Genomic DNA, 24,875 nt, shown 5'->3' with positions numbered 1-24,875 from the left:
ACACACAATTCATTCCCATATACTAGATCCAATTCAAACATCAGGTTATTTACAAAGTTCCCTAAAAGTGTGTGAGTAAAGTGGGTACAAGGTTCACCTTTGACATTCACCAAGCCACATATGTCGGTATTGACGTGTGGGCACAACAAACAGTTGAAGTCCCCAGCCATAAAATGCGATTACCTGTTGGACAATCCCTGTTTGAATTCAACATAGCTTGTAGGGGGCCCTCAAAGACACTGGACATTTCACACTTGGGTATATTATTGTAAAAATTTATAACAATTAAAGTCTCAAGCCCATCCAAATTAAGGTCCAACATCTGAAAAAACTTTGAGTACACAGCAATATTTTTAACCCTTACTTTAGATGTGTTAGAAATGTAACCGCATAAGCCCCCCTTGTTTCTACCCCCTACTGATGGCTCGGCGGGGATATGGAAAGAGCGATATCCATTTATGTGCACAGCCTCCCTCTCCCAAGTCTCCTGAAGACAGATTACAGAAAAATCAGTGACAAAGCTCATGAATGTGGGGTCATTTAACTTGTTAGACAGTTCCGCAATATTCCATGAGAGAAATGTTAAGGGCTGCCCCCTCTCCTCAAGCTCTAGAACCGGGGGACACAATGTTACATTGTATGCCCTTTCTTGCTATAAAGGTAGTGTAGGTTGAGGTATTTGGGATTTAGGCGGGAATACATCCGGTATGGCCCTTATGCTGATAGGTTTTGAATTTAATCTAGCCAGGTGATCATCAAGGTTATTGGAATTATATTGCTTCTGGGGAGGAGGGTATTTCTCCGTATCCATCTCCCCCTCTGCGCGCTGGATAATGGTTGGAGATTCATTCAGTCAATCAACCATTTCCAGCGGGCTAAACCTATTATGTAAGGGTAGGAAGTTCTCAGGAATTTGGTAGCTCCGACTGTAGCCTTGCAACCTTCCACTACTCTGTCCCATAGATGACCATACTGCTGCGGAGTCCGGATAAATGGGTGGAGGTAAAAAGAAGGATAAGGGTCTAGGTTGATTCCAGGAGCAAACCGTAGTATATTGTTTTGTAGGATTTCATTTTGATAGCATTTCTGATCTGTGACAGGCCTGTGAAACGCTCCGATTCACAGTGCACTGCTGATGCACTTAAGAGTGCGCGTTCAGTAGTGTGTGAACTCAAGTTTCCCTACTTTATTTTTCCTTGCAATATTATATAGCGCGAACTCGACAAAATGGCATGAGCACAATTTACATTACAGAAGAACACATTCATTTGTGGTAGGCACGGGGAGACAAAGCGATTTGCCTGGAATCACAGGATGTTGAGCTGATGCCGAGATCCAAACGTAGCTCCCCAGCTCTAAAGTTCGCAATTCTAGAACTTGTGGCGGGAGGTGTGTCTAAAAGTGTATGTCGGTGGTGGCCATCAAGGAGAGAGACCTGTGCATTTTTCAAATGGGTGGTGAAAAAATATGAGTATGTTGCTGGAGATGTGGGCCGCAGTGCCACCAATGTACTTACCGGGGGAGGGTAAACACCCATTATTCCGCAACTTTCTTTCCGCATACCATCACTCCGCATACTTTCATTACGAAAGTACCATGACTCCGCAATGCCATTATAACGCATGCCATTACATTTTATATGCTTTTACTACGCATACATTTACAACAAAATTCGCTGTAAATGCATGAATGGTAAAAGCATGTTTTTTAAAAATGTTTGGATACGGTAAGTATGGGTATAGGGGTATATGTTTTGGGGTACTGAGTTATATGTTTTGGGGTGTTTGGGAATTTTAAGGGTTCAGATATAGTTTTGGGTTATGGGATACAGGGGCAGTTTTAGGATTTAGGGGTAGGTATGGGTTTTGGGGTACAGGAATATTTTTAGGATTCAGGGTTAGGTTTGGGTTTTGGGGTATAGGGGTATTTTTAGGGTTCAGGGGCGGTTTTGGGGTACAGGGGTATTTTAAGGGTTCAGGGCTAGGTTTGGGTTTTGGGTTACAGGGGTATTTTTAGGGTTCAGGGCTAGGTTTGGGTTTTGGGGTACAGGGATATTTTAGGGTTCAGGAGTAGGTTTGGGTTTTGGGGTACAGGGTTATTTTTAGGGTTCAGGGCTAGGTTTGGGTTTTGGGGTACATGGGTATTTTAGGGTTCAGGGGTAGGTTTGGGTTTTGGGGTACAGGGGTATTTTTAGGGTTCAGGGGTAGGTTTGGGTTTTGGGGTAGGTTTGGGTTTTGGGGTATAGGGGTATTTTAAGGGTTCAGGGGTAGGTTTGGGTTTTGGGGTACAGGGGTATTTTTAGGGTTCAGGGCTAGGTTTGTGTTTTGGGGTACAGGGGTATTTTTAGGGTTCAGGGGTAGGTTTGGGGTTTGAGGTACAGGGGTATTTATAGGGTTCAGGGCTAGGTTTGGGTTTTGGGGTACAGGGGTATTTTTAGGGATAGGTTTGGGTTTTGGGGTACAGGGTATATTTATAGGGTTAAGATGGGTTAGTGTTTAAGGGTGTTGGGGTATTTTAAGGAGTAAGTGTGGGTTATGATTATGGGGTGCAGGGGTATTTAAAGGGAGCAGGGTGGGATTAGTTTTTAGGGTGTAAAGGGAAACAAAATAAAATAAATAAAAATAATATAAATAATGCAATTTAAAAGAATAAATGTTTTAATTATATACATATATATATATATATATATATATATATATATATATATATATATATATATATATATATTAGCAGCCCGCCCCAGCGTTGCCTGGGGCAGAAAGGGGCTGGGGGCAGCATTTGAGGCTTGCGTGCACTTCTGCCCCCGGCCCCGCCCCGCCCCAGCCGGTCCCGGCCCCTCCTGTCTCGGCCCCCCCCTCCCGCCTGATCCTTACCTCAGCCGCCGGTCTCGCTCCAGGCACCCCGCCCACACAGGCCGCCACTCTTCAGGCGCCCCGCCCGCACAGGCCGCCACTCTCGAGGCACCCCGCCCGCACAGGCCGCCACTCTTCAGGCGCCCCGCCCGCACAGGCCGCCACTTCGCCCAGCAGCAAGCAGGGCCGCGGCAGTCCTCCCAGCAGGTCGAGATCTTCTGCGCCATTTCCGGAAGTGTTGCCAGGGAGCACAAACGCAAATGATGTCATCACGCAGACGTCGCGTCCGGCGCTACTTGCAAGAGACTACTTTATTTTTATTTCGAAATTTTTTAAACAACGTATATTTTTTATTTTTAATAGCCTACGTCCTTCTGCTTGCCCTGAGGTTTTCAATGATGTCTTGGGTGTTTTGATTGATGGTGTACTTTTCGAGTTTACCTGGCTCAAAAGTTTGTGCGCTCTCTTTATAATAGTAGTATAGATATATATATATATATATATATATATATACACACATATATACAAACATATATTTGATGTTTTAATAATGTACTTTTACAATGTATATGACTTTACCACAGATACATTTGCGTTATAATGGCATGCGTGATAAAGTCATATACGTTGTAAACGTTTTAGAAATGATGTCTTTGCAGAGTAATAGACCCGCGTTATAAAAATTGCAGAGTGATGGTATGCAGGATGTTGGTTTGCGGAATATCATCACATATTCCCGGGGCAGGGATAGTCCCTTTCTTGCTATTTCCGTGGAGGCGGGCCTTGTGTCCGATTGTGCGTGGCGCGAGGCCTGTGTGCAACAGAAGTTGAAAATCTCCAGTGTGCGCTTCAGGCGTCACCGGAAGTTAAGGCGGGATTACATTTCCTGCACAATGGCCCCTGTTTGCGCTCCTTACGGCCCTTGGGAATAGCGCCATGCCTGACCTCCAAACAGAAAAGCAGGTGCACGTCACTGGGAGCGCGGGGCAAGCACACCCGGAGCTGGAATCTACAGAACCTGGGAAGAAAAAACAATTAAATATTGGGCACAACGCTCGCTTTTTTTCCCGTAATCCCGCGCCCCGCACACGCCCACGCCTCCAGCACACGCCCACAGCACACGATATGAGACATGGCATGAAGGGCGGAACGTACCACATGCCCCCAGCGTTTGTCACGCCCCCAGCACACGCCCACAGCACAACGCAGACACCTCCACAAGGCACTACTTTGCTGGCACGGTTCTTTTACCTTTTAAATGTATATGGTGGGTGTCTGCATAGCCTATGTCGTTCTGCTCCAACTGGCCTTTCCAACGCTGTATTGGGTGTTGTGATTGGTGCTGTGGTTCCTGAGATTACCTGCCTCAAAGGTTTGGGCTCTCTCTTTATTACATTAGTATAGATATAGATTGCGTGTCCTGCGATAAACGCAACCACTATATTCAATATTAAATGTCCCTGATAAACGCTTAGAATGTATTCCTTATTATATGCCCTGCGATAAACGCTTAGACTTTTTTCATTAGTGCATGCCCTGGGATAAACACTTAGACTGCATTCAATATTACGTGCCCTAAGAAAACATATAGACTTTTTTCATTTTTACATGCCCTTAAATAAACACGAAGACTTTATTCATTATTACACGCCATGCTATAAACGCAAAGACCTTATTCATTATTACTGTCCTGCAATAAACGCAATAAATGCATTGACTTCATTCAACATTAAATGCACAGCGATAAGCGTGTAGTCTTTATCATTACATTCAATGCGAATAACGCATTGACTTTATCCATTATTACACACCCTGCGATAAACGTGTAGGCTTTATCCTTTATTGCATGCCCTGCGATAAACTCAAAGCCTTTTATTCTTTATAACATTATTACATCAATCCATCAGCATTTGTAAAGTGCAGCACCGTCACCCCAAGGCGTATCTGGACAGGGCGTATCTTCCGTGCGGGGTGTTTGGGGTCTCACACCCGATCAATAAATGTATTTTCGGATGAATAGTTGGGATCCGATGCTTTTAGTGGGGTATTGTGACCGGACTGTCTAATTTCACCTGGGATTTTTGCATTCAAACACTGACAAAACACACACTCTCTCATCTCTATTTTCAAAGTCCTAAAATGTGTTGATCATTTTCCAAAATATTGCCTTTCCCTCACTTAGTACTCATACCAATCCGCATTCCTCTCCCTGTCCGCTGCTCATTAAGCCTCTCTTATGCACCCTGCTCGTTGTATAATGTATTTTAACATTATAGATCAGTGTGACTGTTGGAAAATCTGAAGCTCACCCCCTCCCCCAGTCTTACTGACCAAGCTACGACCCTGAAAATAGAGGGCAGGAGCAAGCAGAGAAGAGGCAGAAAAACAAGCAGAGGAGGCACAAAACATAAGGCAGCAGAGGGTTGCGGACTATGGGCAAGCTGGACAGGAGGACCGTCGTAGGGGGAGGTGGCAGGAGGACATGCCCTGCGATAAACACTTAGACTTAAGTCAATATTACATGCCATGCGATAAATGTGAAGACTTCATTCAATAGTACGTCCCCTGTGAAAAAAATGCTTAGACTTTATTCAACATTACATGCCCTGGGATAAACGAGAAAACCTAATTCATTATTACATGCCCTGCGATAAACGAGAAGACTTCATTGATTATTACATGCCCTGCGATAAACGAGAAGCCGTCATTCATAATTACATGCCCTGCGATAAACGAGAAGACTTCATTCATTATTACATGCCCTGCGATAAACGAGAAGACTTAATTCATTATTGCATGCCCTGTGATAAACGAGAAGACTTAATTGATTATTACATGCCCTGCAATAAACAAGAAGATTTCAATCATTATTACATGCCCTGTGATAAACTAGACTACTTCTTTCATTATTACATGCCCTGCGATAGACAAGAAGACTTAATTCATTATTGCATGCCCTGCGAAGAACCTGAAGACTTTCAGAACAGGAACAACATAAGACAAAGAAGGTGTTTACTATGACATGACTTCAGATACACGTGAAGACTTTCAAAATTGAAACAACCTGAGAGACAGATTCGTAGATTAGAACATGCTGTGTAATAATTGCCCACAGTCCGCGAGCAGTGATCGGAGGTGACCTGGGTTGTCGAGATCTAAGGAATGGCCGAAGGTTCACATGCATGGAATAGATGGAACTTGTGGCGGTGTTAGAGGCACAAAAGTCCTCAAAAGTGTGAGCAAAGAGTATATGGGAACTAAGGTTCTTGGATAACTTGATCTGCTCCTGTAACAGCGATGACACCAACTGAACCAAGACACTAAAAGACAACAGATCTAGCCACAACACTGAACACAGGTGGTACCCAGGAGACAAAAACAGGACTACATCATGCAGGATAGCAGATTGGGCCATAGGCATACGGGCAAAGACAACCGACACACCTACAGAGCCATCTAGACCTCACACAACACCTTACAGACCTGGACTCATTCACTCACCCGTCTACCTCCGAAGTGGAACATTAGTACTAATTTACATAGTTGTAGATATACCACCAACCGGACCAATAAAAGCGACGCACCGGAGCGCTTTCTCATGTTACGGAACAGATATGTGCGGACATGACCAACTAGACCCAGCGATTGCCAATCATGGTGAAATAACAGCAACCATCTGCAATGATGGTAAAATAACAGCAACCATCTGCAATGATGGTAAAATAACAGCAATCATGTGGAAATAATCTGCAATGATGGTGAAATAACAGCAACCATCTACAATCATGGTGAAATAACAGCAACCATCTGCAATGATGGTGAAATAACAGCAACCATCTGCAATCATGGTGAAATAAAAGTCACCATCTACAATCATGGTGAAATAATAGCAAGCAACTGCAATCATGGTGAAATAATAGCAACCAACTGCAATCATGGTGAAATATTAGCAACCATCTGCAATCATGGTGAAATAACAGCAACCAAAACATGGTGAAATAACAGCAACCATCTGCAAACATGTTAAAACAACAGAAACCATCTGCAATCATGGTGAAATAACAGCAACCATCTGCAATCATGGTGAAATAACAGCAACCATCTGCAATCATGGTGAAATAAAAGTCACCATCTACAATCATGGTGAAATAATAGCAAGCAACTGCAATCATGGTGAAATAATAGCAACCAACTGCAATCATGGTGAAATATTAGCAACCATCTGCAATCATGGTGAAATAACAGCAACCAAAACATGGTGAAATAACAGCAACCATCTGCAAACATGTTAAAACAACAGAAACCATCTGCAATCATGGTGAAATAACAGCAACCAGCTGCAATCATGGTGAAATAACAGCAATCATGGTGAAATAACAGCAACCGTCTGCAATCATGGGAAAATAATAGCAACCATGGTTAAATAATCTGCAATCATGGTGAAATAATAGCAACCATCTGCAATCATGGTGAAATAACAACAACCATCGGCAATCATGGTGAAATAACAGCAACAATCTGCAATCATGGTGAAATACCAGCAACAATCTGCAATCATGGTGAAATAATAGCAACCATCTACAATGATAGTGAAATAATAGCAACCATCTACAATCATGGTGAAATAACAGCAACCGTCTGCCATCATGGTGAAATAACAGCAACCCGCTGCAATCATGGTGAAATAACAGCAACCATGGTGAAATAACAGCAACCGTCTACAATCATGGTGAAATAACAGCAACCAAGGTGAAGTAACAGCAACCATAGTGAAATAACAGCAATCATGGTTAAATAATCTGCAACCATGGTGAAATAACAGTAACCATCTACAATCATGGTGAAATAATAGCAACCAACTGCAATCATGGTGAAATAATAGCAACCATCTGCAATCATGGTGAAATAATAGCAACCATCTGCAATCATGGTGAAATAACAGCAACCATCTGCAAACATGTTAAAATAACAAACCATCTGCAAACATGTTAAAATAACAGAAACCATCTGCAATCATGGTGAAATAACAGCAACCAGCTGCAATCATGGTGAAATAACCGAAACCATGCCAGCAACCGTCTGCAATCATGGGAAAATAACAGCAACCATGGTTAAATAATCTGCAATCATGGTGAAATAACAGCAACCATCTGCAATCATGGTGAAATAACAACAATTATCGGCAATCATGGTGAAATAACAGCAACCATCTACAATGATAGTGAAATAACAGCAACCATCTGCAGTCATGGTGAAATAACAGCAGCCATGGTGAAGTAACAGCAATCCTGGTTAAATAATCTGCAATCATGGTGAAATAACAGCAATTATGGTGAAATAACAGCAATCATGGTGAAATAACAGCAATCATGGTGAAATAACAGCAATCATGGTGAAATAACAGCAATCATGGTGAAATAACAGCAATCATGGTGAAATAACAGCAACCATCTGCAATCATGGTGAAATAACAGCAACCATGGTGAAATAACGACAACCATGGTGAAATAACAGCAACCATAGTGAAATAACAGCAATCTACAATCATAGTGAAATAACAGCAATCATGAAGAAAGAAGTGTTCAGCAGAACTCAATAGGTTGATTGTGCATCAAAGGTACACTTTTATGGAATGGGTGAACAGCACAGTGGCTGGGACTTTCAGCCAGAGATCTCCTGGCGAGGATATGATGTGAGCTGTATCGCGGGGAAGCGTGATAAGAGTTTGTGGAAGACATTGCTGTTCTAATCCAGGGGTGTACAAGTAGGTCCAGGTGGACAGATCAATACCACATTTTAAGAACAACCACTGATTGAATTAACCTATGTTAATTTAACCCTTGCGGACATCAATGAAACCTGGCATGGGCAAGGCCTTCAGGAGAGGCTCCAACGCTGATGCGGAGAACTGTCGCCCCACTGGTCTGCGCGCAGTTGACAAAGCGCAAGATAAAATGATAATAATTAACTTTATTTTATTTTTCCATCTGTGGATCACCTGGTTAGGGGCGGGGAGGAGCTGCGTGGCACCGGAACAGTGGTGGCACTCTCTTAAGTGCGCATGAATGTTTGCTCGGCCGTCTCTGGACGGCCAAACATTCATGGTCACTTTGCATGAGCAAGAACTACTATAGGAGGTGCAAGAACTACTATCACCACTACAGGAGGAGTGTAGAAACTACTATCACCACTATAGGAGGAGTGTAGGAACTACTATCAACACAGTGGAGAAGTGTGGCTCAGGGGTTAGAGGCAGCAGACCCGGAAGCTGAGATCGGTCCTGGACCAGGGTTCAATTCCCCGCCTCGGCGGGTCTTGGGCTCAAAAATTCCACGGACTCGATAATTCTCGTTCCGGTGCCTACTCGACTCACGGGTTTACACTCTGCGACTCTGGGCAATAGCTTGCTTGATCTCCACTATGGCCCCTCGCGGCGGGATGCCTGGCTTTCACCTTGTGGATACCCTGCTGGGGTTATCTCACAGGGGAATACCAGGACGGGTTCCCAAGGCAAGCGCCTTGATGCCTTCGGGTGATACGTGCGCTATATAAATCGCAATACATTTACATTTACACTATAGGAGGAGTGTAGGAACTACTATCACCACTATGGGAAGAGCACAAGCACTACTATCACCACTACAGGAGTAGGCAAGAACTACGATCACCACTACAGGAGGAGTGCAGGAACTACTATCACCACTACAGGAGGAGGCAAGAACTACGATCACCACTACAGGAGGAGTGCAGGAACTACTATCACCACTACAGGAGGAGGCAAGAACTACGATCACCACTACAGGAGGAGTGCAGGAACTACTATCACCACTATATTAGGAGCGGAGGAACTACTATCACCACTACAAGAGTACAGGAACTACTATCACCACTACAGGAGGAGTGCTGGGAATACTATCACCACTACAGGAAGGGTGCAAGAACTACCATCGCCACTACAGGAGGAGTGCAGAAAGTACCATCACCACTACAGGAAGAGCGCAGGAGCTGCTCCAGAAACGCTGAAGGTTGTGACTTTGCTTCTGAAGTCAATTGTACAAAACAAATCCCTAGGAAACTATCGTGCTATTTAACAATATATCTAATAATTGCTAAATGATGCTCAAAAAAGGCTGTATGCGCGACTAGACATGACTCATAAAATATTTTCATTCTTAAAAAATATTTAAAAACTATGATATGTAATTACACAGACATTGTATAAAAGATTAAAACAGCATACTTCATAATCCAATTGTCTATCATTAGGGGTAAAGGCAACATGTCAAAGATGATGTCAGCAGATCAACTGATATTATATGAAACTTTAAATACAATAGGTGCAATTATGAAAGCATTGAAGGATAAAGTTACAACTGCATCAAAATGAATGACAACATGTTTAACAGAGGTAAGTATTTCATTCATTTGGGCGCCAAGTCAGGAAGAATAATTTCCCAAATGTGCATATCCGTGCTGAGAGACAAAAAAGGAGAGGGTAGCGGGAAGAGAGGGTGGTTTCGACCATGGATAGATCTTTGTGGTATTTTGTCTACACACGTTTCGGCGACCCATGCGCCTTCATCAGGAAAGTTCCTCGTTTCTCCATCCATTGGTTATTTATTATGTTAAAGGCTGAGTGTTTTCTTTACTTGTTTTTAGGTAATTCACATTTGTGGCTTTCCTGATGAAAGAGCTCGGTTCACCGAAATGTGCGTAGTCTCGATACCATGAAGATCTATCCACGATCGAAGACCCCCCCCCCCCACTCCTGAACATCCCTATCCCCCTTTTTTGTCTCTCGGCACGGATATACACACTGAGTAAAATTATTCTCCCTGACTTGACTTCAGCTTAGGTCGTGCTAATGGAGATAAGGCTGATGCAGTAAATGTATTAAAAAATAAACGGCCATGCTCGGCGGGAGATCTTGTCCTACAAAAAGCAAAGCAGTATTTTGGAGGGCTGGAAGGGGCTTTCATGCGTCTGATAATGCGGAGATGTCACAGGTGGGCTGTTCCGAGGTCCATTTTGCAAACAGCAAGACCTACGGTCAGTTAAATGACAGGGATATGTCAAGGTTTCTATGCATCTGAAAGTGGACATTTGTGCCAGGGGGGCTGCCATACATATACTCGGTGCAGCCATCCAAAAGTTGCTCCCACCCAGTACTGGGACGAGAAAGAAGCAATTGCTGAAAGGGGGGGCTCTCTTCAGACCCCGACAAAGGTGAAGTATTGGAAGACCACCGACCAGGGAACGCGGAGCTTACCCGTCTCTTCCTTTCCCAGGTAGCTCTGGAGGGGGTCAATGCCAACTTCCTGCTCTTCAGACTGCAGCGGATGGCTGGTTTCAGACACAGAATGGTACATGGCAGCAAACTGCATGGAAGAGAATACAAGAGGTTAGCATAAAAAGATATTTCTAGGTCAAATGACACCACATATACCAAATAACGCGAGCAATGTCAAACAGTACTTTCATAAAGACATTTGGGTATACCGTACCTAAACATTCAAAGACCCAATGGTTGCTGCTCCCTTTGTATGTCCTCAACAGCACCATCACTCCCAAGCTGCCTTAGAAGGATCCAGATGCGGTTAAGCACAATAAAGGGTGAAGTCTGTGCACACACCGCATGGCCTCCAAAAGGCACCTCGAGTGATGTTAACTTCACATCAAGTGACCCTTGGTAGCTGTGGTGTCCGCACCAGCGCTCTGCAGCTTCAGCCTCATCGTCATCATCAGTGCTGCTCAACACCCACTGAAAACCTGCGCATGACTCGCGAGACCGCTTAAATGTCCACGCTTCAGAGGATGATCCTCAGGCTGAAGGTACCCGGAGCTTTGAACCCAAATGGCAACAAAGGGTTGGAGGAACAAACTGGCACGCGCTCGAGGGATCCTCCAGGTCGAACAGGATGGACTTATCCTGGTCTGAAAAGATGGGGCATGTCCAGGTCTAGGAACTTGGGGTGTCCCATGATCTAAGAAGATGGGGCTTCTCCTGGTGAAGCAAAACGAACTTTACAATGTCAATGACATACAAAAAAGTCCTCTTCAGAGACTGTAGGACACAGATCTGCTCAATGCAACAGTCGAAAAAGTCGATTAAAGCAGAGCTGCTGCTTCCTTATGCAGATCCTTAAAAAACCTCCAGCCCTGCCCTATGTTAACAAAACGAATAAACTTGTTCAAAACAGCAAAGCAACCAGAAAGATGACGCCAGAGCGTCAAAGTTCATCCAGACAAACCTAGTTTTTGGCCAAATGCATTGTGAAAGTGTGCAATGATCATCAGAGCGACAGCAGCCCACAGGGAGCAGTGGCTACAATATACATTTACGAAAAGAACCTTTTCAGCCTTTACCATTCCGCTCCCTCTCACAAATCAGATTCAAAGACTCTTCTTATGGACTCTCGACTCGCAAAACAAAGATGATGAGTTCTGATCGTGGGGTACAGATCAGAAAAAACAGGAATTGACCTTTGGCTGCCATATTTCTGGTGGATACTTCATCTACCGGCACACTCCTCTCCTCTTGAGTAAACCCCCAGGACCCAGACTGGTCTGGAACACTTTTCTCCATAGCTCTCCCCTGCTAGCAGGGGGCACCGGCTCCTTGCCATACCAGAAGAGACATCGCTACTCCATAAACCGCCCCCATCATCACTCTGATGTCAGTTTCTCATTCTTTTTTTCTGCACCAGTGAGGAAGCAAGATGAGATTGTCATTGGATAAGATATATACTCCTACATCAGAAAATTGGATTCTTATTATTTTTGTCCCATGACCAACTATCTAAGGGGGGGTGAGAGGGATTGGCAAGGAATCTGCAGGTAGCCAGAGTATCCACAAGAAACATCATGCCTGAAGGGAAGTAGCTTTTTATTCTGATGGGTACTTCTACCTGCAGATTCCAGGCCTCTTGAATAAATTCTGAAGCAGAACCTACGGTATGGAGGGCCTTGGTGGATCAGCGCCGAGACGCCTTTGGGTATTTGCCTGCGCTTAACAAATTTCATAAATAAATAAAGACCTGAAGCACAGATAGAGCGAAATGCCCATCCCCCGAATCCAGGCAATAGTGATTAGCTTAGATGCATAGTGATTATTATGTGGCCACACTGCAGACTTCACCTACAGGAAATTCCCAAAGCAAGGCTGATATGGAGGATTTGGCTCTCGTCGAATGAGCCCCAATTCCCTCCGGTAGACCTTTATGGGCAATGGCATAGCATATTTTCATGCCTAAAACCATCCATCGATATAATGTCCTTTTCTGCACTGCTTTTTTTCTTTCCTGTTGGTTACATGACATGTGAAAAGGTGGTCATCCTCAAGGAAGTCATCTGTGCGGGATAAACACTCACTGTGCTTTTAGGGTCCAGCCTATGTAACCTCTCCTCCTTGGAAGGATGAGGTGGAGGAAAGAAAGATAGCAGTTTAATGGATTGACCCAGATGGAACTGAATGATCACGTTCAGAGAAAAGCAGCTCTGGTTCTGAAAGAGCTTAATGGGAGCCTGACAGACCGGGCCTGGCAAATTACTGATACGACTGGCAGAAGCAATGGCAACAAGAAAAACTGTCTTAATAGTTAAAAGTCATAATGAATAATCTATGCACAGGTGCCAGGGTTTGAGAGCTACCAGTAGGATTTTCTGGAACTGGAGTCAGCACCAACGGCATTGGGCAGCCGCCGCCTGTGCAGGTAAGAGAGGTGGGGGGGATTTCTGCAGACAGCGACTAGGGAAAATGATCTATTTATTTAATTGTCCTCATGGTCTGTCGAATCCATCCCAAACAGGCCCCAATGCTATTACCTGCAAGGGCCGAGGCTGGCATTGGGGTTACAATAGGGATCAATGCACGAGGTGAAGACTGTTGTTGATCTAGAGCTGGAATCAATGGTGACGTTAACAGTGCATTCTGGAGAGGCAGAAAGGGGTATAAGGCGCAGAAGGAAACCCGCTGGTGAGAATCTAATGGTATCTCAAGGGGTCCCCCGAGGCCCGAAGGTGCTGCCATATAGGAGGATCACGGTACAAAAGGGGGTGGTGATGGACGGAGCATCTCAATCAATCAAACACTCACACCCAGTCAAAAGATCTGGGTTTAATCCATCACCGTTCTTTAGCCCACTTTGCCACCCCAGTTCAGACATGGCTATATGCAAATCAGTCGGACCCTGTGCCTCATGGGAACAGTCCAGCCCGAACTGCCAAGCCATGTCTTCCCTGGACCGGAAACAAGCTTCCGAGGACCGGTTTCTGGCATTCCAGCCGTCTTCAGCCCGGCTTTCTTGAATCCAGTGGCAAAGTGAGCAAGGGACTCACGTCTGAGAATACCCTGCCACACTTATGGCGGCCAAAAGCGGTACAAAAGGGGGTGGTGATGGACGGAGCATCTGAATCAATCAAACACTCACACCCAGTCAAAAGATCTGGGTTTAATCCATCACCGTTCTTTAACCCACTCTGCCACCGCAGTTCAGACATGGCTATATGCAAATCAGTCTGACCATGTGCCTCATGGGAACAGTCCAAAACGAACTGCCAAGCCATGTCTTCCCTGGACCGGAAACAAGCTTCAGAGGACCGGTTTCTGGCATTCCAGCCATCTTCAGCCCGGTTTGCTTGAATCCAGTGGCAAAGTGAGCAAGGGACTCACGCCTGAGAATACCCATGCTCAGAACTATTTGGATGGCTTGGCCCGTGGTTTGACTTTGCGCCTCACCTGGCCACCTGCATAGCACCCATATTTATTTCCTGGTTTTGCCCACCTCTAACTCTTGCTAGGTTACAGGACGGTGGTGGTGTGTGGGGGGGGGGGGGTAAGGGGTGGCAAATAGGAGACATGCTTTCCCAATTGCATCATCCATAAACAGTGTTCGAATGATTAGCGTTTTTTCTTTTAGGCAACTCCCTTTTGAATTATATAGGTTAGGTATTGAATACAGATGTCCAAATATTAAACTCCCATATATGCATGTTATGATTTATTGAAACATGATAAGTCTGCTTAAATATATTCACTCTGTTGGAAAAGGTGTGATGCAGTGGCCATGGTGTTTAACCACAGAACCTCAGGGAAGACCTGAGGGGGGTGAGTCGGGGGGGAGGGGGGTGAGTCAGGGGGAGAGGGTTCGGGGGGGGGGGGGGAGGGGACTAGAGGCACAGGGTGCTAGGAGTAGGCAGCCTCCAACATATACTGTTTACCACAAAAAGAGCCGCTCCTAGTAGGATGACCTAAGTGCTAAGGTGTAAAATGGTTAGTTTGTGAGCGCAGGCATCTCACAAACAGTGAAGGACTGGTCTCACACACCACCGGGTGTCATGCTTCATCATTGACCAGTCCTCGCCCTCTAAAAAACTTGGTTTTATAGAGGGAGGGCATTTACCTGGAAACAGGGATGCACCTCTAAAGCTAAGTGGCGGCCCTTACAAAAAGTGAGGTTAAAAAGCCATTACAGATGCCATACTCATTTTAATATAACTGGCAACTGTATGGTGGTTAAAATAAATGGTCTGTGTGTTGGGGATTCTATTGTCCCCCCACCGTGTTATAGATGGTCAACATGTTTCTGCCTAGTGGGCCCTAGGGGTCCGTGGCATTCATCAGGACCCATGCTGAAAAAAGGGCTCCGCCCTTACCATGCTACGCTGGTGAGGGTTCCACTGGGTGGGCTGAACACTTTCACACTCCACCGTGTGTGCGGTTAAAGTTAACGCCCTGACTGATGGGACCTACTAGCCCCATAGGCGAGTAAGGAGGAGAGACCTATAACTGATCTCCTTGAGGAGATCGGTTATAGGCACAGAGGTGGGAGCACTCCCTAATCACAAGCTGGACCAAAGGGGTCTCTCCTCCTTACTCGAGTAAGGAGGAGAGACCTATAACTGATCTCCTTGAGGAGATCGGTTATAGGCACAGAGGTGGGAGCACTCCCTAATCACAAGCTGGACCAAAGGGGTCTCTCCTCCTTACTCTCCTATGGGGCTAGTAGGTCCCATCAGTTAGGGCGTTAACTTTAACCTCACACACGGTGGAGTGTGAAAGTGTTCAGCCCACCCAGTGGAACCCTCACCAGCGTAGCATGGTAAGGGCGGAGCCCTTTTTTCAGCATAGGTCCTGATGAATGCCACGGACCCCTAGGGGCCACCAGGCAGAAACATGTTGACCATCTATAACCCGGTGGGGGGACAATAGAATCCCCAACACACAGACCATTTATTTTAACCACCATACAGTTGCCAGTTATATTAAAATAAGTATGGCATCTGTAATGGCTTTTTAACCTCACTTTTTGTAAGGGCCGCCACTTAGCTTTAGAGGTGCATCCCTGTTTCCAGGTAAATGCCCACCCTCTATAAAACCAAGTTTTTAGAGGGCGAGGACTGGTCAATGATGAAGCACGACACCCGGTGGTGTGTGAGACCAGTCCTTCACTGTTTGTGAGATGCCTGCACTCACAAACTAACCATTTTACACCTTAGCACTTGGGTCATCATACTAGGAGCGGCTCTTTTTGTGGTAAGCAGTGACCAGGGTGCCTGACTCCGGACTACAGGGTTCACGGTTCGATCCCTGGTGCAAGTGGCAGGTTAGCCCAGCAACATGTGACTTTGGGCAATAGCTTGCTTAATCTTTCCAAGGGCCCCCAGTGCCGGGACACCACTTCAGAGGTAACTGTGGCTTTATAAATACTGGTATTTCATTTCATATGAAACAATTCCTCTGTCCTCAAGATTGTTTTGAATGTTGAATAATGTTCATGGAAACGGACAACTTCACTTCTCAGTTGTTTTTAAATAAAAAGCACAGTTCCTCAGGATGTAAGTAAATGAAATGGGTCACCAGTCTTTCCTACTAATTGTTTATCTGAAAGGGTTACCAATGAACAGACACATTACTTAAACTGAGAACGGAGTGTAAAGAGATGAGGAACTCCATGCCAGACACTCCACAGAGGGCTTCTCCTAACCATTTCCAGGACCTTCCTTCTAGAAAGCCCAACCTCATTTGCAGAAAGACGAAAAACAGTCCCGACGCCCATCGCGCTCCCAGAGCTGGAACCCGGGTTGCCTCTGGGCCAAGGAAAGGCCAGCGGGTGTTAACTGCTTAGCACCTGGGAGAGGACAGGAACAGTTGGGCGAACAGCAGATTGGCATCTCCAAGCAAGAAGAGGAGGTGCTAAAAGAGGTCTTCATCCCCAGGACCCTCCTAGGCAGTTAGGCTACAGCACAGTAGGAAAGAAAAACAGTTTTTACCCGGTCAGGTTGGGTAGTGACCAAGAAGCTGAAGGCAGGCCTGACTGGGGTCACCTGGGTCCCGCCATCTTGAAACAGGGGCTCTTGGGTTATTTTACAGTACCTTAAAGAGGATGTGCTGCAAAAGGATGTGAAAGACGACAAGAAAACTGTTAGGAGTAGATGGTAACATTTTTCAAACCACTGGCTAGTGCACAGGATAAACCTAGTAAATCAACAATCATCTTTACAGATCATTTCTGGACCTAGAAAGACTTCATCTGAAGGTGGAGGCTCAGGCGGAAGAAGAATCCTGGCCTCTGGCTCCAGTTGGAAGACCAGTCCGAGGACAAGGACTCCAGAATCCTGCTGCCACCTGGGGACTGGGGGTGCTCTCCAAGAGCCAAGCAGTTAGCCTCCTGGTTACCTGCTTCAGGTACATTAAAAGGCAGAAGGACTCCTGCCTCCAAGAGGGCCCAGCTGACTAAAGAGGACTAGATCATTCAGGAGACCTGGCTGGAGAGAAATCTGGGACCAGAAGCCTGCCCTGAGGCGCTACAGGCTGCAGAACTGACTAGGAAAAGCATTCCCAGTAATTGGAAACGTAAGGCACTATTTAGATGTTGGCAGAGAGGAAACTTCACTACAAGGCGACTGAATTACCTCCCCGCCAAAACAGTGCCACACTATTTAAATGCCAACAGATCATAGGTTAGGCTACGCAGTTATTACTCTATTACTGCTGTACCCAAACTTCTCTGATGGCGTAAGAGCCACCGGAAATGTGGCTATATGTCGGTCCAATGGAAATTGTTTCAAAAATTGATGAGGGGCACACCAATTTAAGAAGAGAAAGTACAACAAAATTAGAGAAACCTCATTGTGATATTACTTTGGGAAAAGGAACTGTAAGTCTTTTGGCGGACTCTGGTAACCTTTTTACTTTACTTTCAAAAGAGACTTTTCAAGAAAAGTTACATGGAGATATAAAAGATCTATTACCAGCGGATATGAGAGCTGGTGGATATGGTGGATCAAAGATTAACATTCTAGGAATGCAATGGATGGATATTGTTTTCAAAAAGAATGGAGTCTATGGAAGGGTTTACATTACTAAGGAAGGATCTAATTTACTTGGATGGCGTCATCAGAAAGATTTGAATACTGTACTCAATCCAAATGCTGTAGAACCTGTAATGATTATTGAACAAGATGTGGAAAATGTGTCTTCTGGCGGGGAGATGGACAATGAATGGGGGAAAATGTTAATGGAAAAGCATTCCCATGTTTTTTCTGATAAGTTGGGTATGTTGAAAGGATTTTCGCATCATATAATTTTGAAAAAAAATGCTAAACCAATTGTTCATAAGGTTAGGTCAATACCACATATGATGAGGGAACCACTTAGCAAAGAACTAGTTAAGTTGTTGGAGGCAAAGGTTATAGAGCCGATTGAATCATCGGAATGGTTATCTCTGATTGTCGTCGCACCAAAGGAAGGGAACAAAATTAGTTTATGTATTGATTTGAGAGATTTAAATCGAAATATTTGGGTGGATAGACAACCTTTACCAAATATTGGAGAAATGCTGGGTAAGATGGGTGGAAGTTGTGTTTTTAGTGTCCTTGATTTGTCCTCGGCTTATCATCAAGTGGATTTACATCCCGAATCACGTCCATTGACATCATTCGTGACACCTTTGGGTGCATTTCGGTATCGTAGGATGCCGTTTGGGTTAGCTTCAGCCTCAGCTGTGTTTCAACGTGTTATGCAAAATATTTTTAAGGGGATGGACAGAGTGTTGTGTTTTCAAGACGACATTATGATTGTGGGGAGGTCATTTGAGGAACATGATCAGTTGATGAATGAAGTGTTGCGTCGAGTTTCAGAGCATGGTTTAACAATAAAAAAAGAGAAGTGTCAATTGAGATTAAGCCAGGTCAACTATTTAGGTCATCAGATATCTGCAGAGGGTATAAAACCGAAGAGTAGTATAGTGAAAGCTGTGAAGGATGCGCCATCTCCCATTAATAAGGAACAGTTAAAATCGTTTTTAGGCCTTGCTGAGTATTGTTCTAAATTTGTGCCTAAGTTTGCTGACTTAGTGGAACCTATGAGAGCTCTTTTAAAAAAATGTGTGGTATTTGAATGGAATATTGAATGCCAGGTCGTGTTTGTTAAAGTGAAAGAAAGTCTCTTGAAGGTGCAGTCTTTAGGACATTTTGATTTTAAGAAAAAGTCAATTTTGGTTACGGATGCTAGCAATGTTGGATTGGGGGCAGTGCTGATACAAGTGTCAGATAGTAGTGAAACTGTCATTGGGTTTGCTTCACGTAGGTTACAAGGAGCCGAGAAATCGTATTCTACTATAGAAAAGGAAGGACTGGCCTGTTGTTGGGGAATAACACATTTCAAGTATTATCTGTGGGGGTTGCCATTTGTGGTAAAGACGGACCATAAACCTTTAGTTCATATTTTTAAAGGAGGACGAGGTTTAGAGGGAAGTGTGACTCCCCGTATATCGAGGTGGTTACTATCGGTTTTGGACTATAATTTTGTGGTGGAATATGTTCGAGGGAATAGAAATGTTATTGCAGATTGTCTCACTAGGATGCCAGTAGAAGATGATGCTCATGTGGAAATTTTAGAAGACTTTGTTGTGAGTATTGACAGTGAATTTGCTGTTAGTCAAGAAGAGTGGAGAGAGGCTATGGAGATGGATCTGGAATACAAGAAAGTGAAAGAGTTGATTATGAATTCTTGGGATGGATCTGGTGAAGAGATTGTACATAAACAATATATGTATCTGTTAAGGATGAACTTAGTTTGCAAGGTGCCAACATTTTAAGAAGAAATAGAATTGTTCCACCAAATTTGTTGAGGCCAAAATTATTGAGAATTGTACACGAGGGGCACCTAGGTAGAAGTCTGAGAAAGCGTAGATTAAGAGAATTTTATTGGTGGCCAGAGATGGATAAGAATGTAGAAGATCTTGTATGTGATTGTCATGCTTGTAGCAGTAGTGATAAAGTGAAAGTTACAAGGGAACCTCCTTTGAGATGTGTGGATTTACCCATGAGACCTTGGGAAAAATTAGCCTTGGATATTTTAGGTCCAATTGAGAAATTGGGAAGCAATAATCGGTTCTTACTTGTGTTGGTTGATTATCATAGCAAGTGGTTTACTTGCAAATCAGTGGGGCAGGTTTGCACTGTAAATGTGATCGCATTTTTGAGGGAAGTTTTCTTGGAGGAGGGGGTACCTAAAACTCTCATAACTGACAATGGTGTTCAGTTGGTTTCTTCAGAGATGAGTAGTTTTCTTTTAAATTTGGGGATTAGTCATGAGAGAGTGGCTTTATTCCGTCCGCAGGCAAATGTTCTTGTAGAAAGGGTTAACAGAATGATAATGGATTCTATTCAGCTTTCTTTGGCTAATGGTTTATCATGGAAAGATGAATTGTGAAGAATGATGTGGGGTCACAGGATTACATCACATTCAGTTACTGGAGTTTCTCCTTTTGTGGCTTTGAAGGGAAGGGAACCAGGTACTAAGGAGTCCCCAATGTGGTTGAAGGAGAAGAATCAGGTTTGGGTTGATAGAGAAAGGATGAGGTTGAGAGTTATTGATTGTCAGTGGCGCAATAAGATGGAATTTGATAGTAGGAGATGTGTTAAGGATTTAGTTTTTGAAGAAGGTGATTGGGTTGTTGTGAGGAAGTTTGGTTTTGTAAGGAAGGGTGAAAGTAAGTTTTCTCAGCCACATAAAGTTGTTTCTGTCAAGAGTTCTGTGGTTGAACTAGATGATGGAAAGAAATGGAGTTTTGGTAGTTTGTGTAAAGTATCTCATTTGTAAAGTATGTTGTAAGTTTCATCTCTTTATATGCATTTTACATTGTAAAGGAAAATGTGTTATAGTTTCTAATATTTCTTTATTTTCTTTCTTTTAGATTCCATAGGGGGGAAGATATGTGGTAATGTTTAGAATTAAGATGATACAGTCATGATGCAGTAGAATGGCATCATTGGAAAGGTTCCAATTTAAACCAGTAATTGCTGGGTTTGCTGATGGTTGCTGTACTTGACATGTACTACATAAAGGATACTTCAACTCAATTTGAAGTGGATTACTACACTGTAGTTGTGAGGGGTTGTAAAAAACAAAACAATGCCCCTATGTCAGGGATGATAACTTGGATGGCTAGAGGGTCATTATCTTTCTTACTTTAAAAAAAGAAAACAGTTTGGTGCAAGGTCATGTTGACAGAGCCGTGCACCGAACTGCAAAAAGCCTTGCTTTAGAAATTACAGCCTATTTGGTAGTCATTTCTAAATCTGGTGGGTGGCATCCCTGTCAGGACGACAGAGTAATTTACTTTGTTGCTATTGCGGAAACACTGGCCTCCCACCAGTATGTAAATCTGGGCCCAAGTCTGAAGATAAAGGCTTTGATCAGGACATCTGGCTTAATGAAGCCAACCTTAGCTCCGTCTCAGTCAGGCGGAGATTGCCCCTAGGTCCTGGCGCATCTTAAACAGTCATTGCATAGTGTTCAACTTTTTCTAGGTCCTTTTTGCCTTAAAACTTTTTTTAAAATCTTTTCTTTTGTGAGCCCTCCATTCAGAAGGCTAAGTAGGAGCTACTGGGCACAACCTTAGGGGTTGAGGCCTTTCACTGCTGATGTCCAGAGCCTGACCTACTATGGGTCCTGAGCAACTAGGCCAAGTAAGTACTTGACTCTCATTGGTAGCGTGAGTCGCACAGTCTAAGGCTTCACAGGGGGGCCTAACTGTGCAGAAAATCAGTGAACCTGGTGTGCAGATCAATTCTCTTCCTGGAAAACAACACCTCTTGTGCCTTTCTGATCTGGCAAGGTACCCCCCATTGGGCTGACGCAGTGGGAAGGGTGTTTGAAGCACATTTGTATGCATAGGTGAAGATGAATTCATTGCCGAAAGAAAGTTGTGCCTTCAAAGGCAGAAACTGAATCAGGAAGGCAGAAAGGTGCAAAGCATTCACGGAGGCAGGAGAGGACTACGAGGCGAGGAAGGGTGATGGGGCAGATGAATATGCTTCATTCATTAAAAAAGTTTGACGAGAGGACAAACAAAGACGGGACATTGTACAAGAGACATACATTTATTCAAAGTATTCCGAGGCAGGGAAGTGGCCTCAACCTGCAATTAGCTTTATTTAAAGAATGATGGGCTTGATGTAGAAACATTAGCTGTAGGGATTTTTTGCGAATTATTATTTGGTAATCACTATTACTAAAGTGAAATCTGGCTCCGATTTCCAAATAGCGATTCTTAGTGGATCGCAAACAGACCTATCTCATGAATATTAATAAGGCAGGTCTCAATTTATGACCCACTAAAATCCGCTGTCATCACAGGGATGGTGGTCCTGCTGGGGTCAGCAGATCTTCAGGTCTGTGATTGTTTTCAAAAACAGCTATTTTTTTCCAAACAGAGCCTATTTTTCTTTAAGGAAAATGGGATGCATTGCTGAAACGTTTCATTTTTTATTTTATTTTTAGAGTAGGCACATTGAAAAATATTTTTTTAAGATCATGAGAGAAATGAAGCCCGGTAGCTAGAGCAGGTTTCCCAAATTGTGGGCCATGAGTTGATTTTTGGTTGGTCGTTAAAGTCTTTGTCTTCAGAAAGTGAAACGGGCTATAACTGAAAATCTTTTTTTTGTAAATCTGAAGTGTGATGGAAACAAAGATTTTAATAAGATCAAATCAAGACATTTTACATGGCGATACGCTAATGATAAATATTCACGGAAACCAGATTTCCACATATTTCCACATATTTTTATGTCTGTGCTGTATAGTTTTAGCAGTATCACTATATATCTTTGGAATGTTAGTGACCATTCAAATGGAAAATGTGCTGTCCTTAACCGACGGTGCACTATAACTCAATGTTTACAGTTGTTATCAAGCTTTTTACATCCACTACCCACATTTGGCAATTGACAGCGTTTTGAAAGCATGCCTACTATTCAATTAAAAAACTGCCCCGCCTCATGTCCACCAAAGCTAGGTTGGGATGCCAAAGTTAGTTGTTCTAAAAATTGGATTGTGGTTGTAACAAGTTTGGAAAGCCCTGGTCTGAATCAAGGAAAAGGTTACTAGGATTAGATTAGGGCGGTCATATTAGTATGAGGTCTATAAAGCGGCATACAAGCACGGGCCCCTGTGAGTATGCGGACAAGTGGGCGCAGTGGTAAGTCACATCCAATAGCGCCTTGTCTCATTAAACCAAGAGGGGTTCAAACTCACCCTTGGGAAAGCCAGAGTTGAATGTGGCTGCCCTTTTGGGGTTAGTGACACCGGTACCCCGTTGGAGGCCAGGCAGATCAGACTTCTTGCGGCTGCTAGGCTTGAGACATTGGAAGCAGTCTTTGGCTCATGGGAGGAGCAATGGGTTAGTTAGTCTTGGGATGTAAATCAGTGATCGGCTCTGGTTAATGGGCTGGGCTGAAATAACCTTGAGGAACCTATGCGAGCACCCGCTGCAAGCCACCACTGGGCTGGACTTCTGAGAAGCAGGGGCTGCTACCATGCTGCATAAAGAATTGAAGGAAAGGGTGCAGGGGAAGGTAGATAGGCTGCAAGGAGTGAGTGAGGGTAGGTCATTAAGGCTACCAAGTACTGAGCGTGCACTGGCCTTATTCCTCCAGGAGCAGAGGTGGAAACAACCTATCAGAAGAACCCCTGGGTGATTACCCACACTGGGCAGAAGTCTTCTCTATGCATTCATATCCAATCATCAAACCGATGGTCCACGCCCCCTGCTGGGCATGTGATGCGCCTCTACATCCTCCCCTGCCGTGACATCACTACTATCGCCCAGGACACACCTCTCCTTCCAGCCAATCACCGAAGGAGAGAGCCAGTGCCTCTAGGAGCAGACAGACATGGTAATATCACGTGACCACAACAGACACAAGCCTCCCTCCTCCCCATCCGAATGTCACACAATTCTATTAATCAACAGAAATAAATGAACTTTCTCCTGCTCGAGTGCAGCGGTCAGGCCCTGTCTTCTGGCCCCACTCAATCTTTAATACAAACCTGAGAGCGGGAGTGACACGGGGCTTTACATAAGTTAATTAAGTATTAAAATTAATCATCGGCTGGCCTTAATATTTAATTCTGTTAGATTGTATACCAAAGTGATGGGATAATTTATTTACTGCAGGCCTGTGCCGAGTACCAGGGAGGCGGCGGGGGGTCTCCCGCGCGTCACAAGATAAATGCATTTACAATACCAAGTGAATTATACATCACGGCATTTGTCTTAATACACGCCATTCAATATTAAATATCACCTCCGAGCCCTGAAGCCGCGAGTCCCGGCTGCAGATCTGTGTCTGTGGGGTGGGGGCCGTGAGAGGCGGGGGGAGCACGCCACGCAAAACCACCCAGCCAGAGAGACCTCCCACTTACCCACCCTTGGGGCCGCTGCTGCCACCTATCTGTGGAAAAGAGACAAGAAGAAGGGCCTCTGAAACAAAGGGGGCTGAACCCACCCACAGAGAGACCACCACAGCCTGTGTGGGTGGGGTACAGCCCATAAGAGGCAGGAGGTGCACGCATATCCACCCAGCGGGACAACTCCTACTTACCCACCCTTGGGGCCGCTGCTGCCACCTATCTGTGGAAAAGAGACAAGAAGAAGGGCCTCTGAAACAAAGGGGGCTGAAACCACCCACAGAGAGACCACCACAGCCTGTGTGGGTGGGGTACAGCCCATAAGA

At 44.4% G+C, this 24,875-nt stretch overlaps 1 protein-coding gene across 3 annotated transcripts in view; it reads right to left on the bottom strand.

The window, feature by feature from the left end:
* TBC1D5 (TBC1 domain family member 5) overlaps positions 1 to 24,875 on the bottom strand; it is a 1,888,005-nt gene that overhangs the window by 1,199,756 nt on the left and 663,374 nt on the right. For all 3 annotated transcript variants that reach the window (XM_086942181.1, XM_086942182.1, XM_086942183.1), the window contains one exon: positions 11,122 to 11,230. In XM_086942181.1, the coding sequence (XP_086798307.1) occupies positions 11,122 to 11,221 (100 nt within the window). In that variant the 5' untranslated portion in view covers positions 11,222 to 11,230. The remainder of the gene's footprint in view (positions 1 to 11,121; positions 11,231 to 24,875) is intronic.

The sequence above is a fragment of the Lissotriton vulgaris genome, chromosome 10 (genome assembly GCF_964263255.1).
Source record: "Lissotriton vulgaris chromosome 10, aLisVul1.2, whole genome shotgun sequence".
NCBI lineage: Eukaryota > Metazoa > Chordata > Amphibia > Caudata > Salamandridae > Lissotriton > Lissotriton vulgaris.
This window is presented reverse-complemented; position numbering and strand designations above follow the sequence as displayed.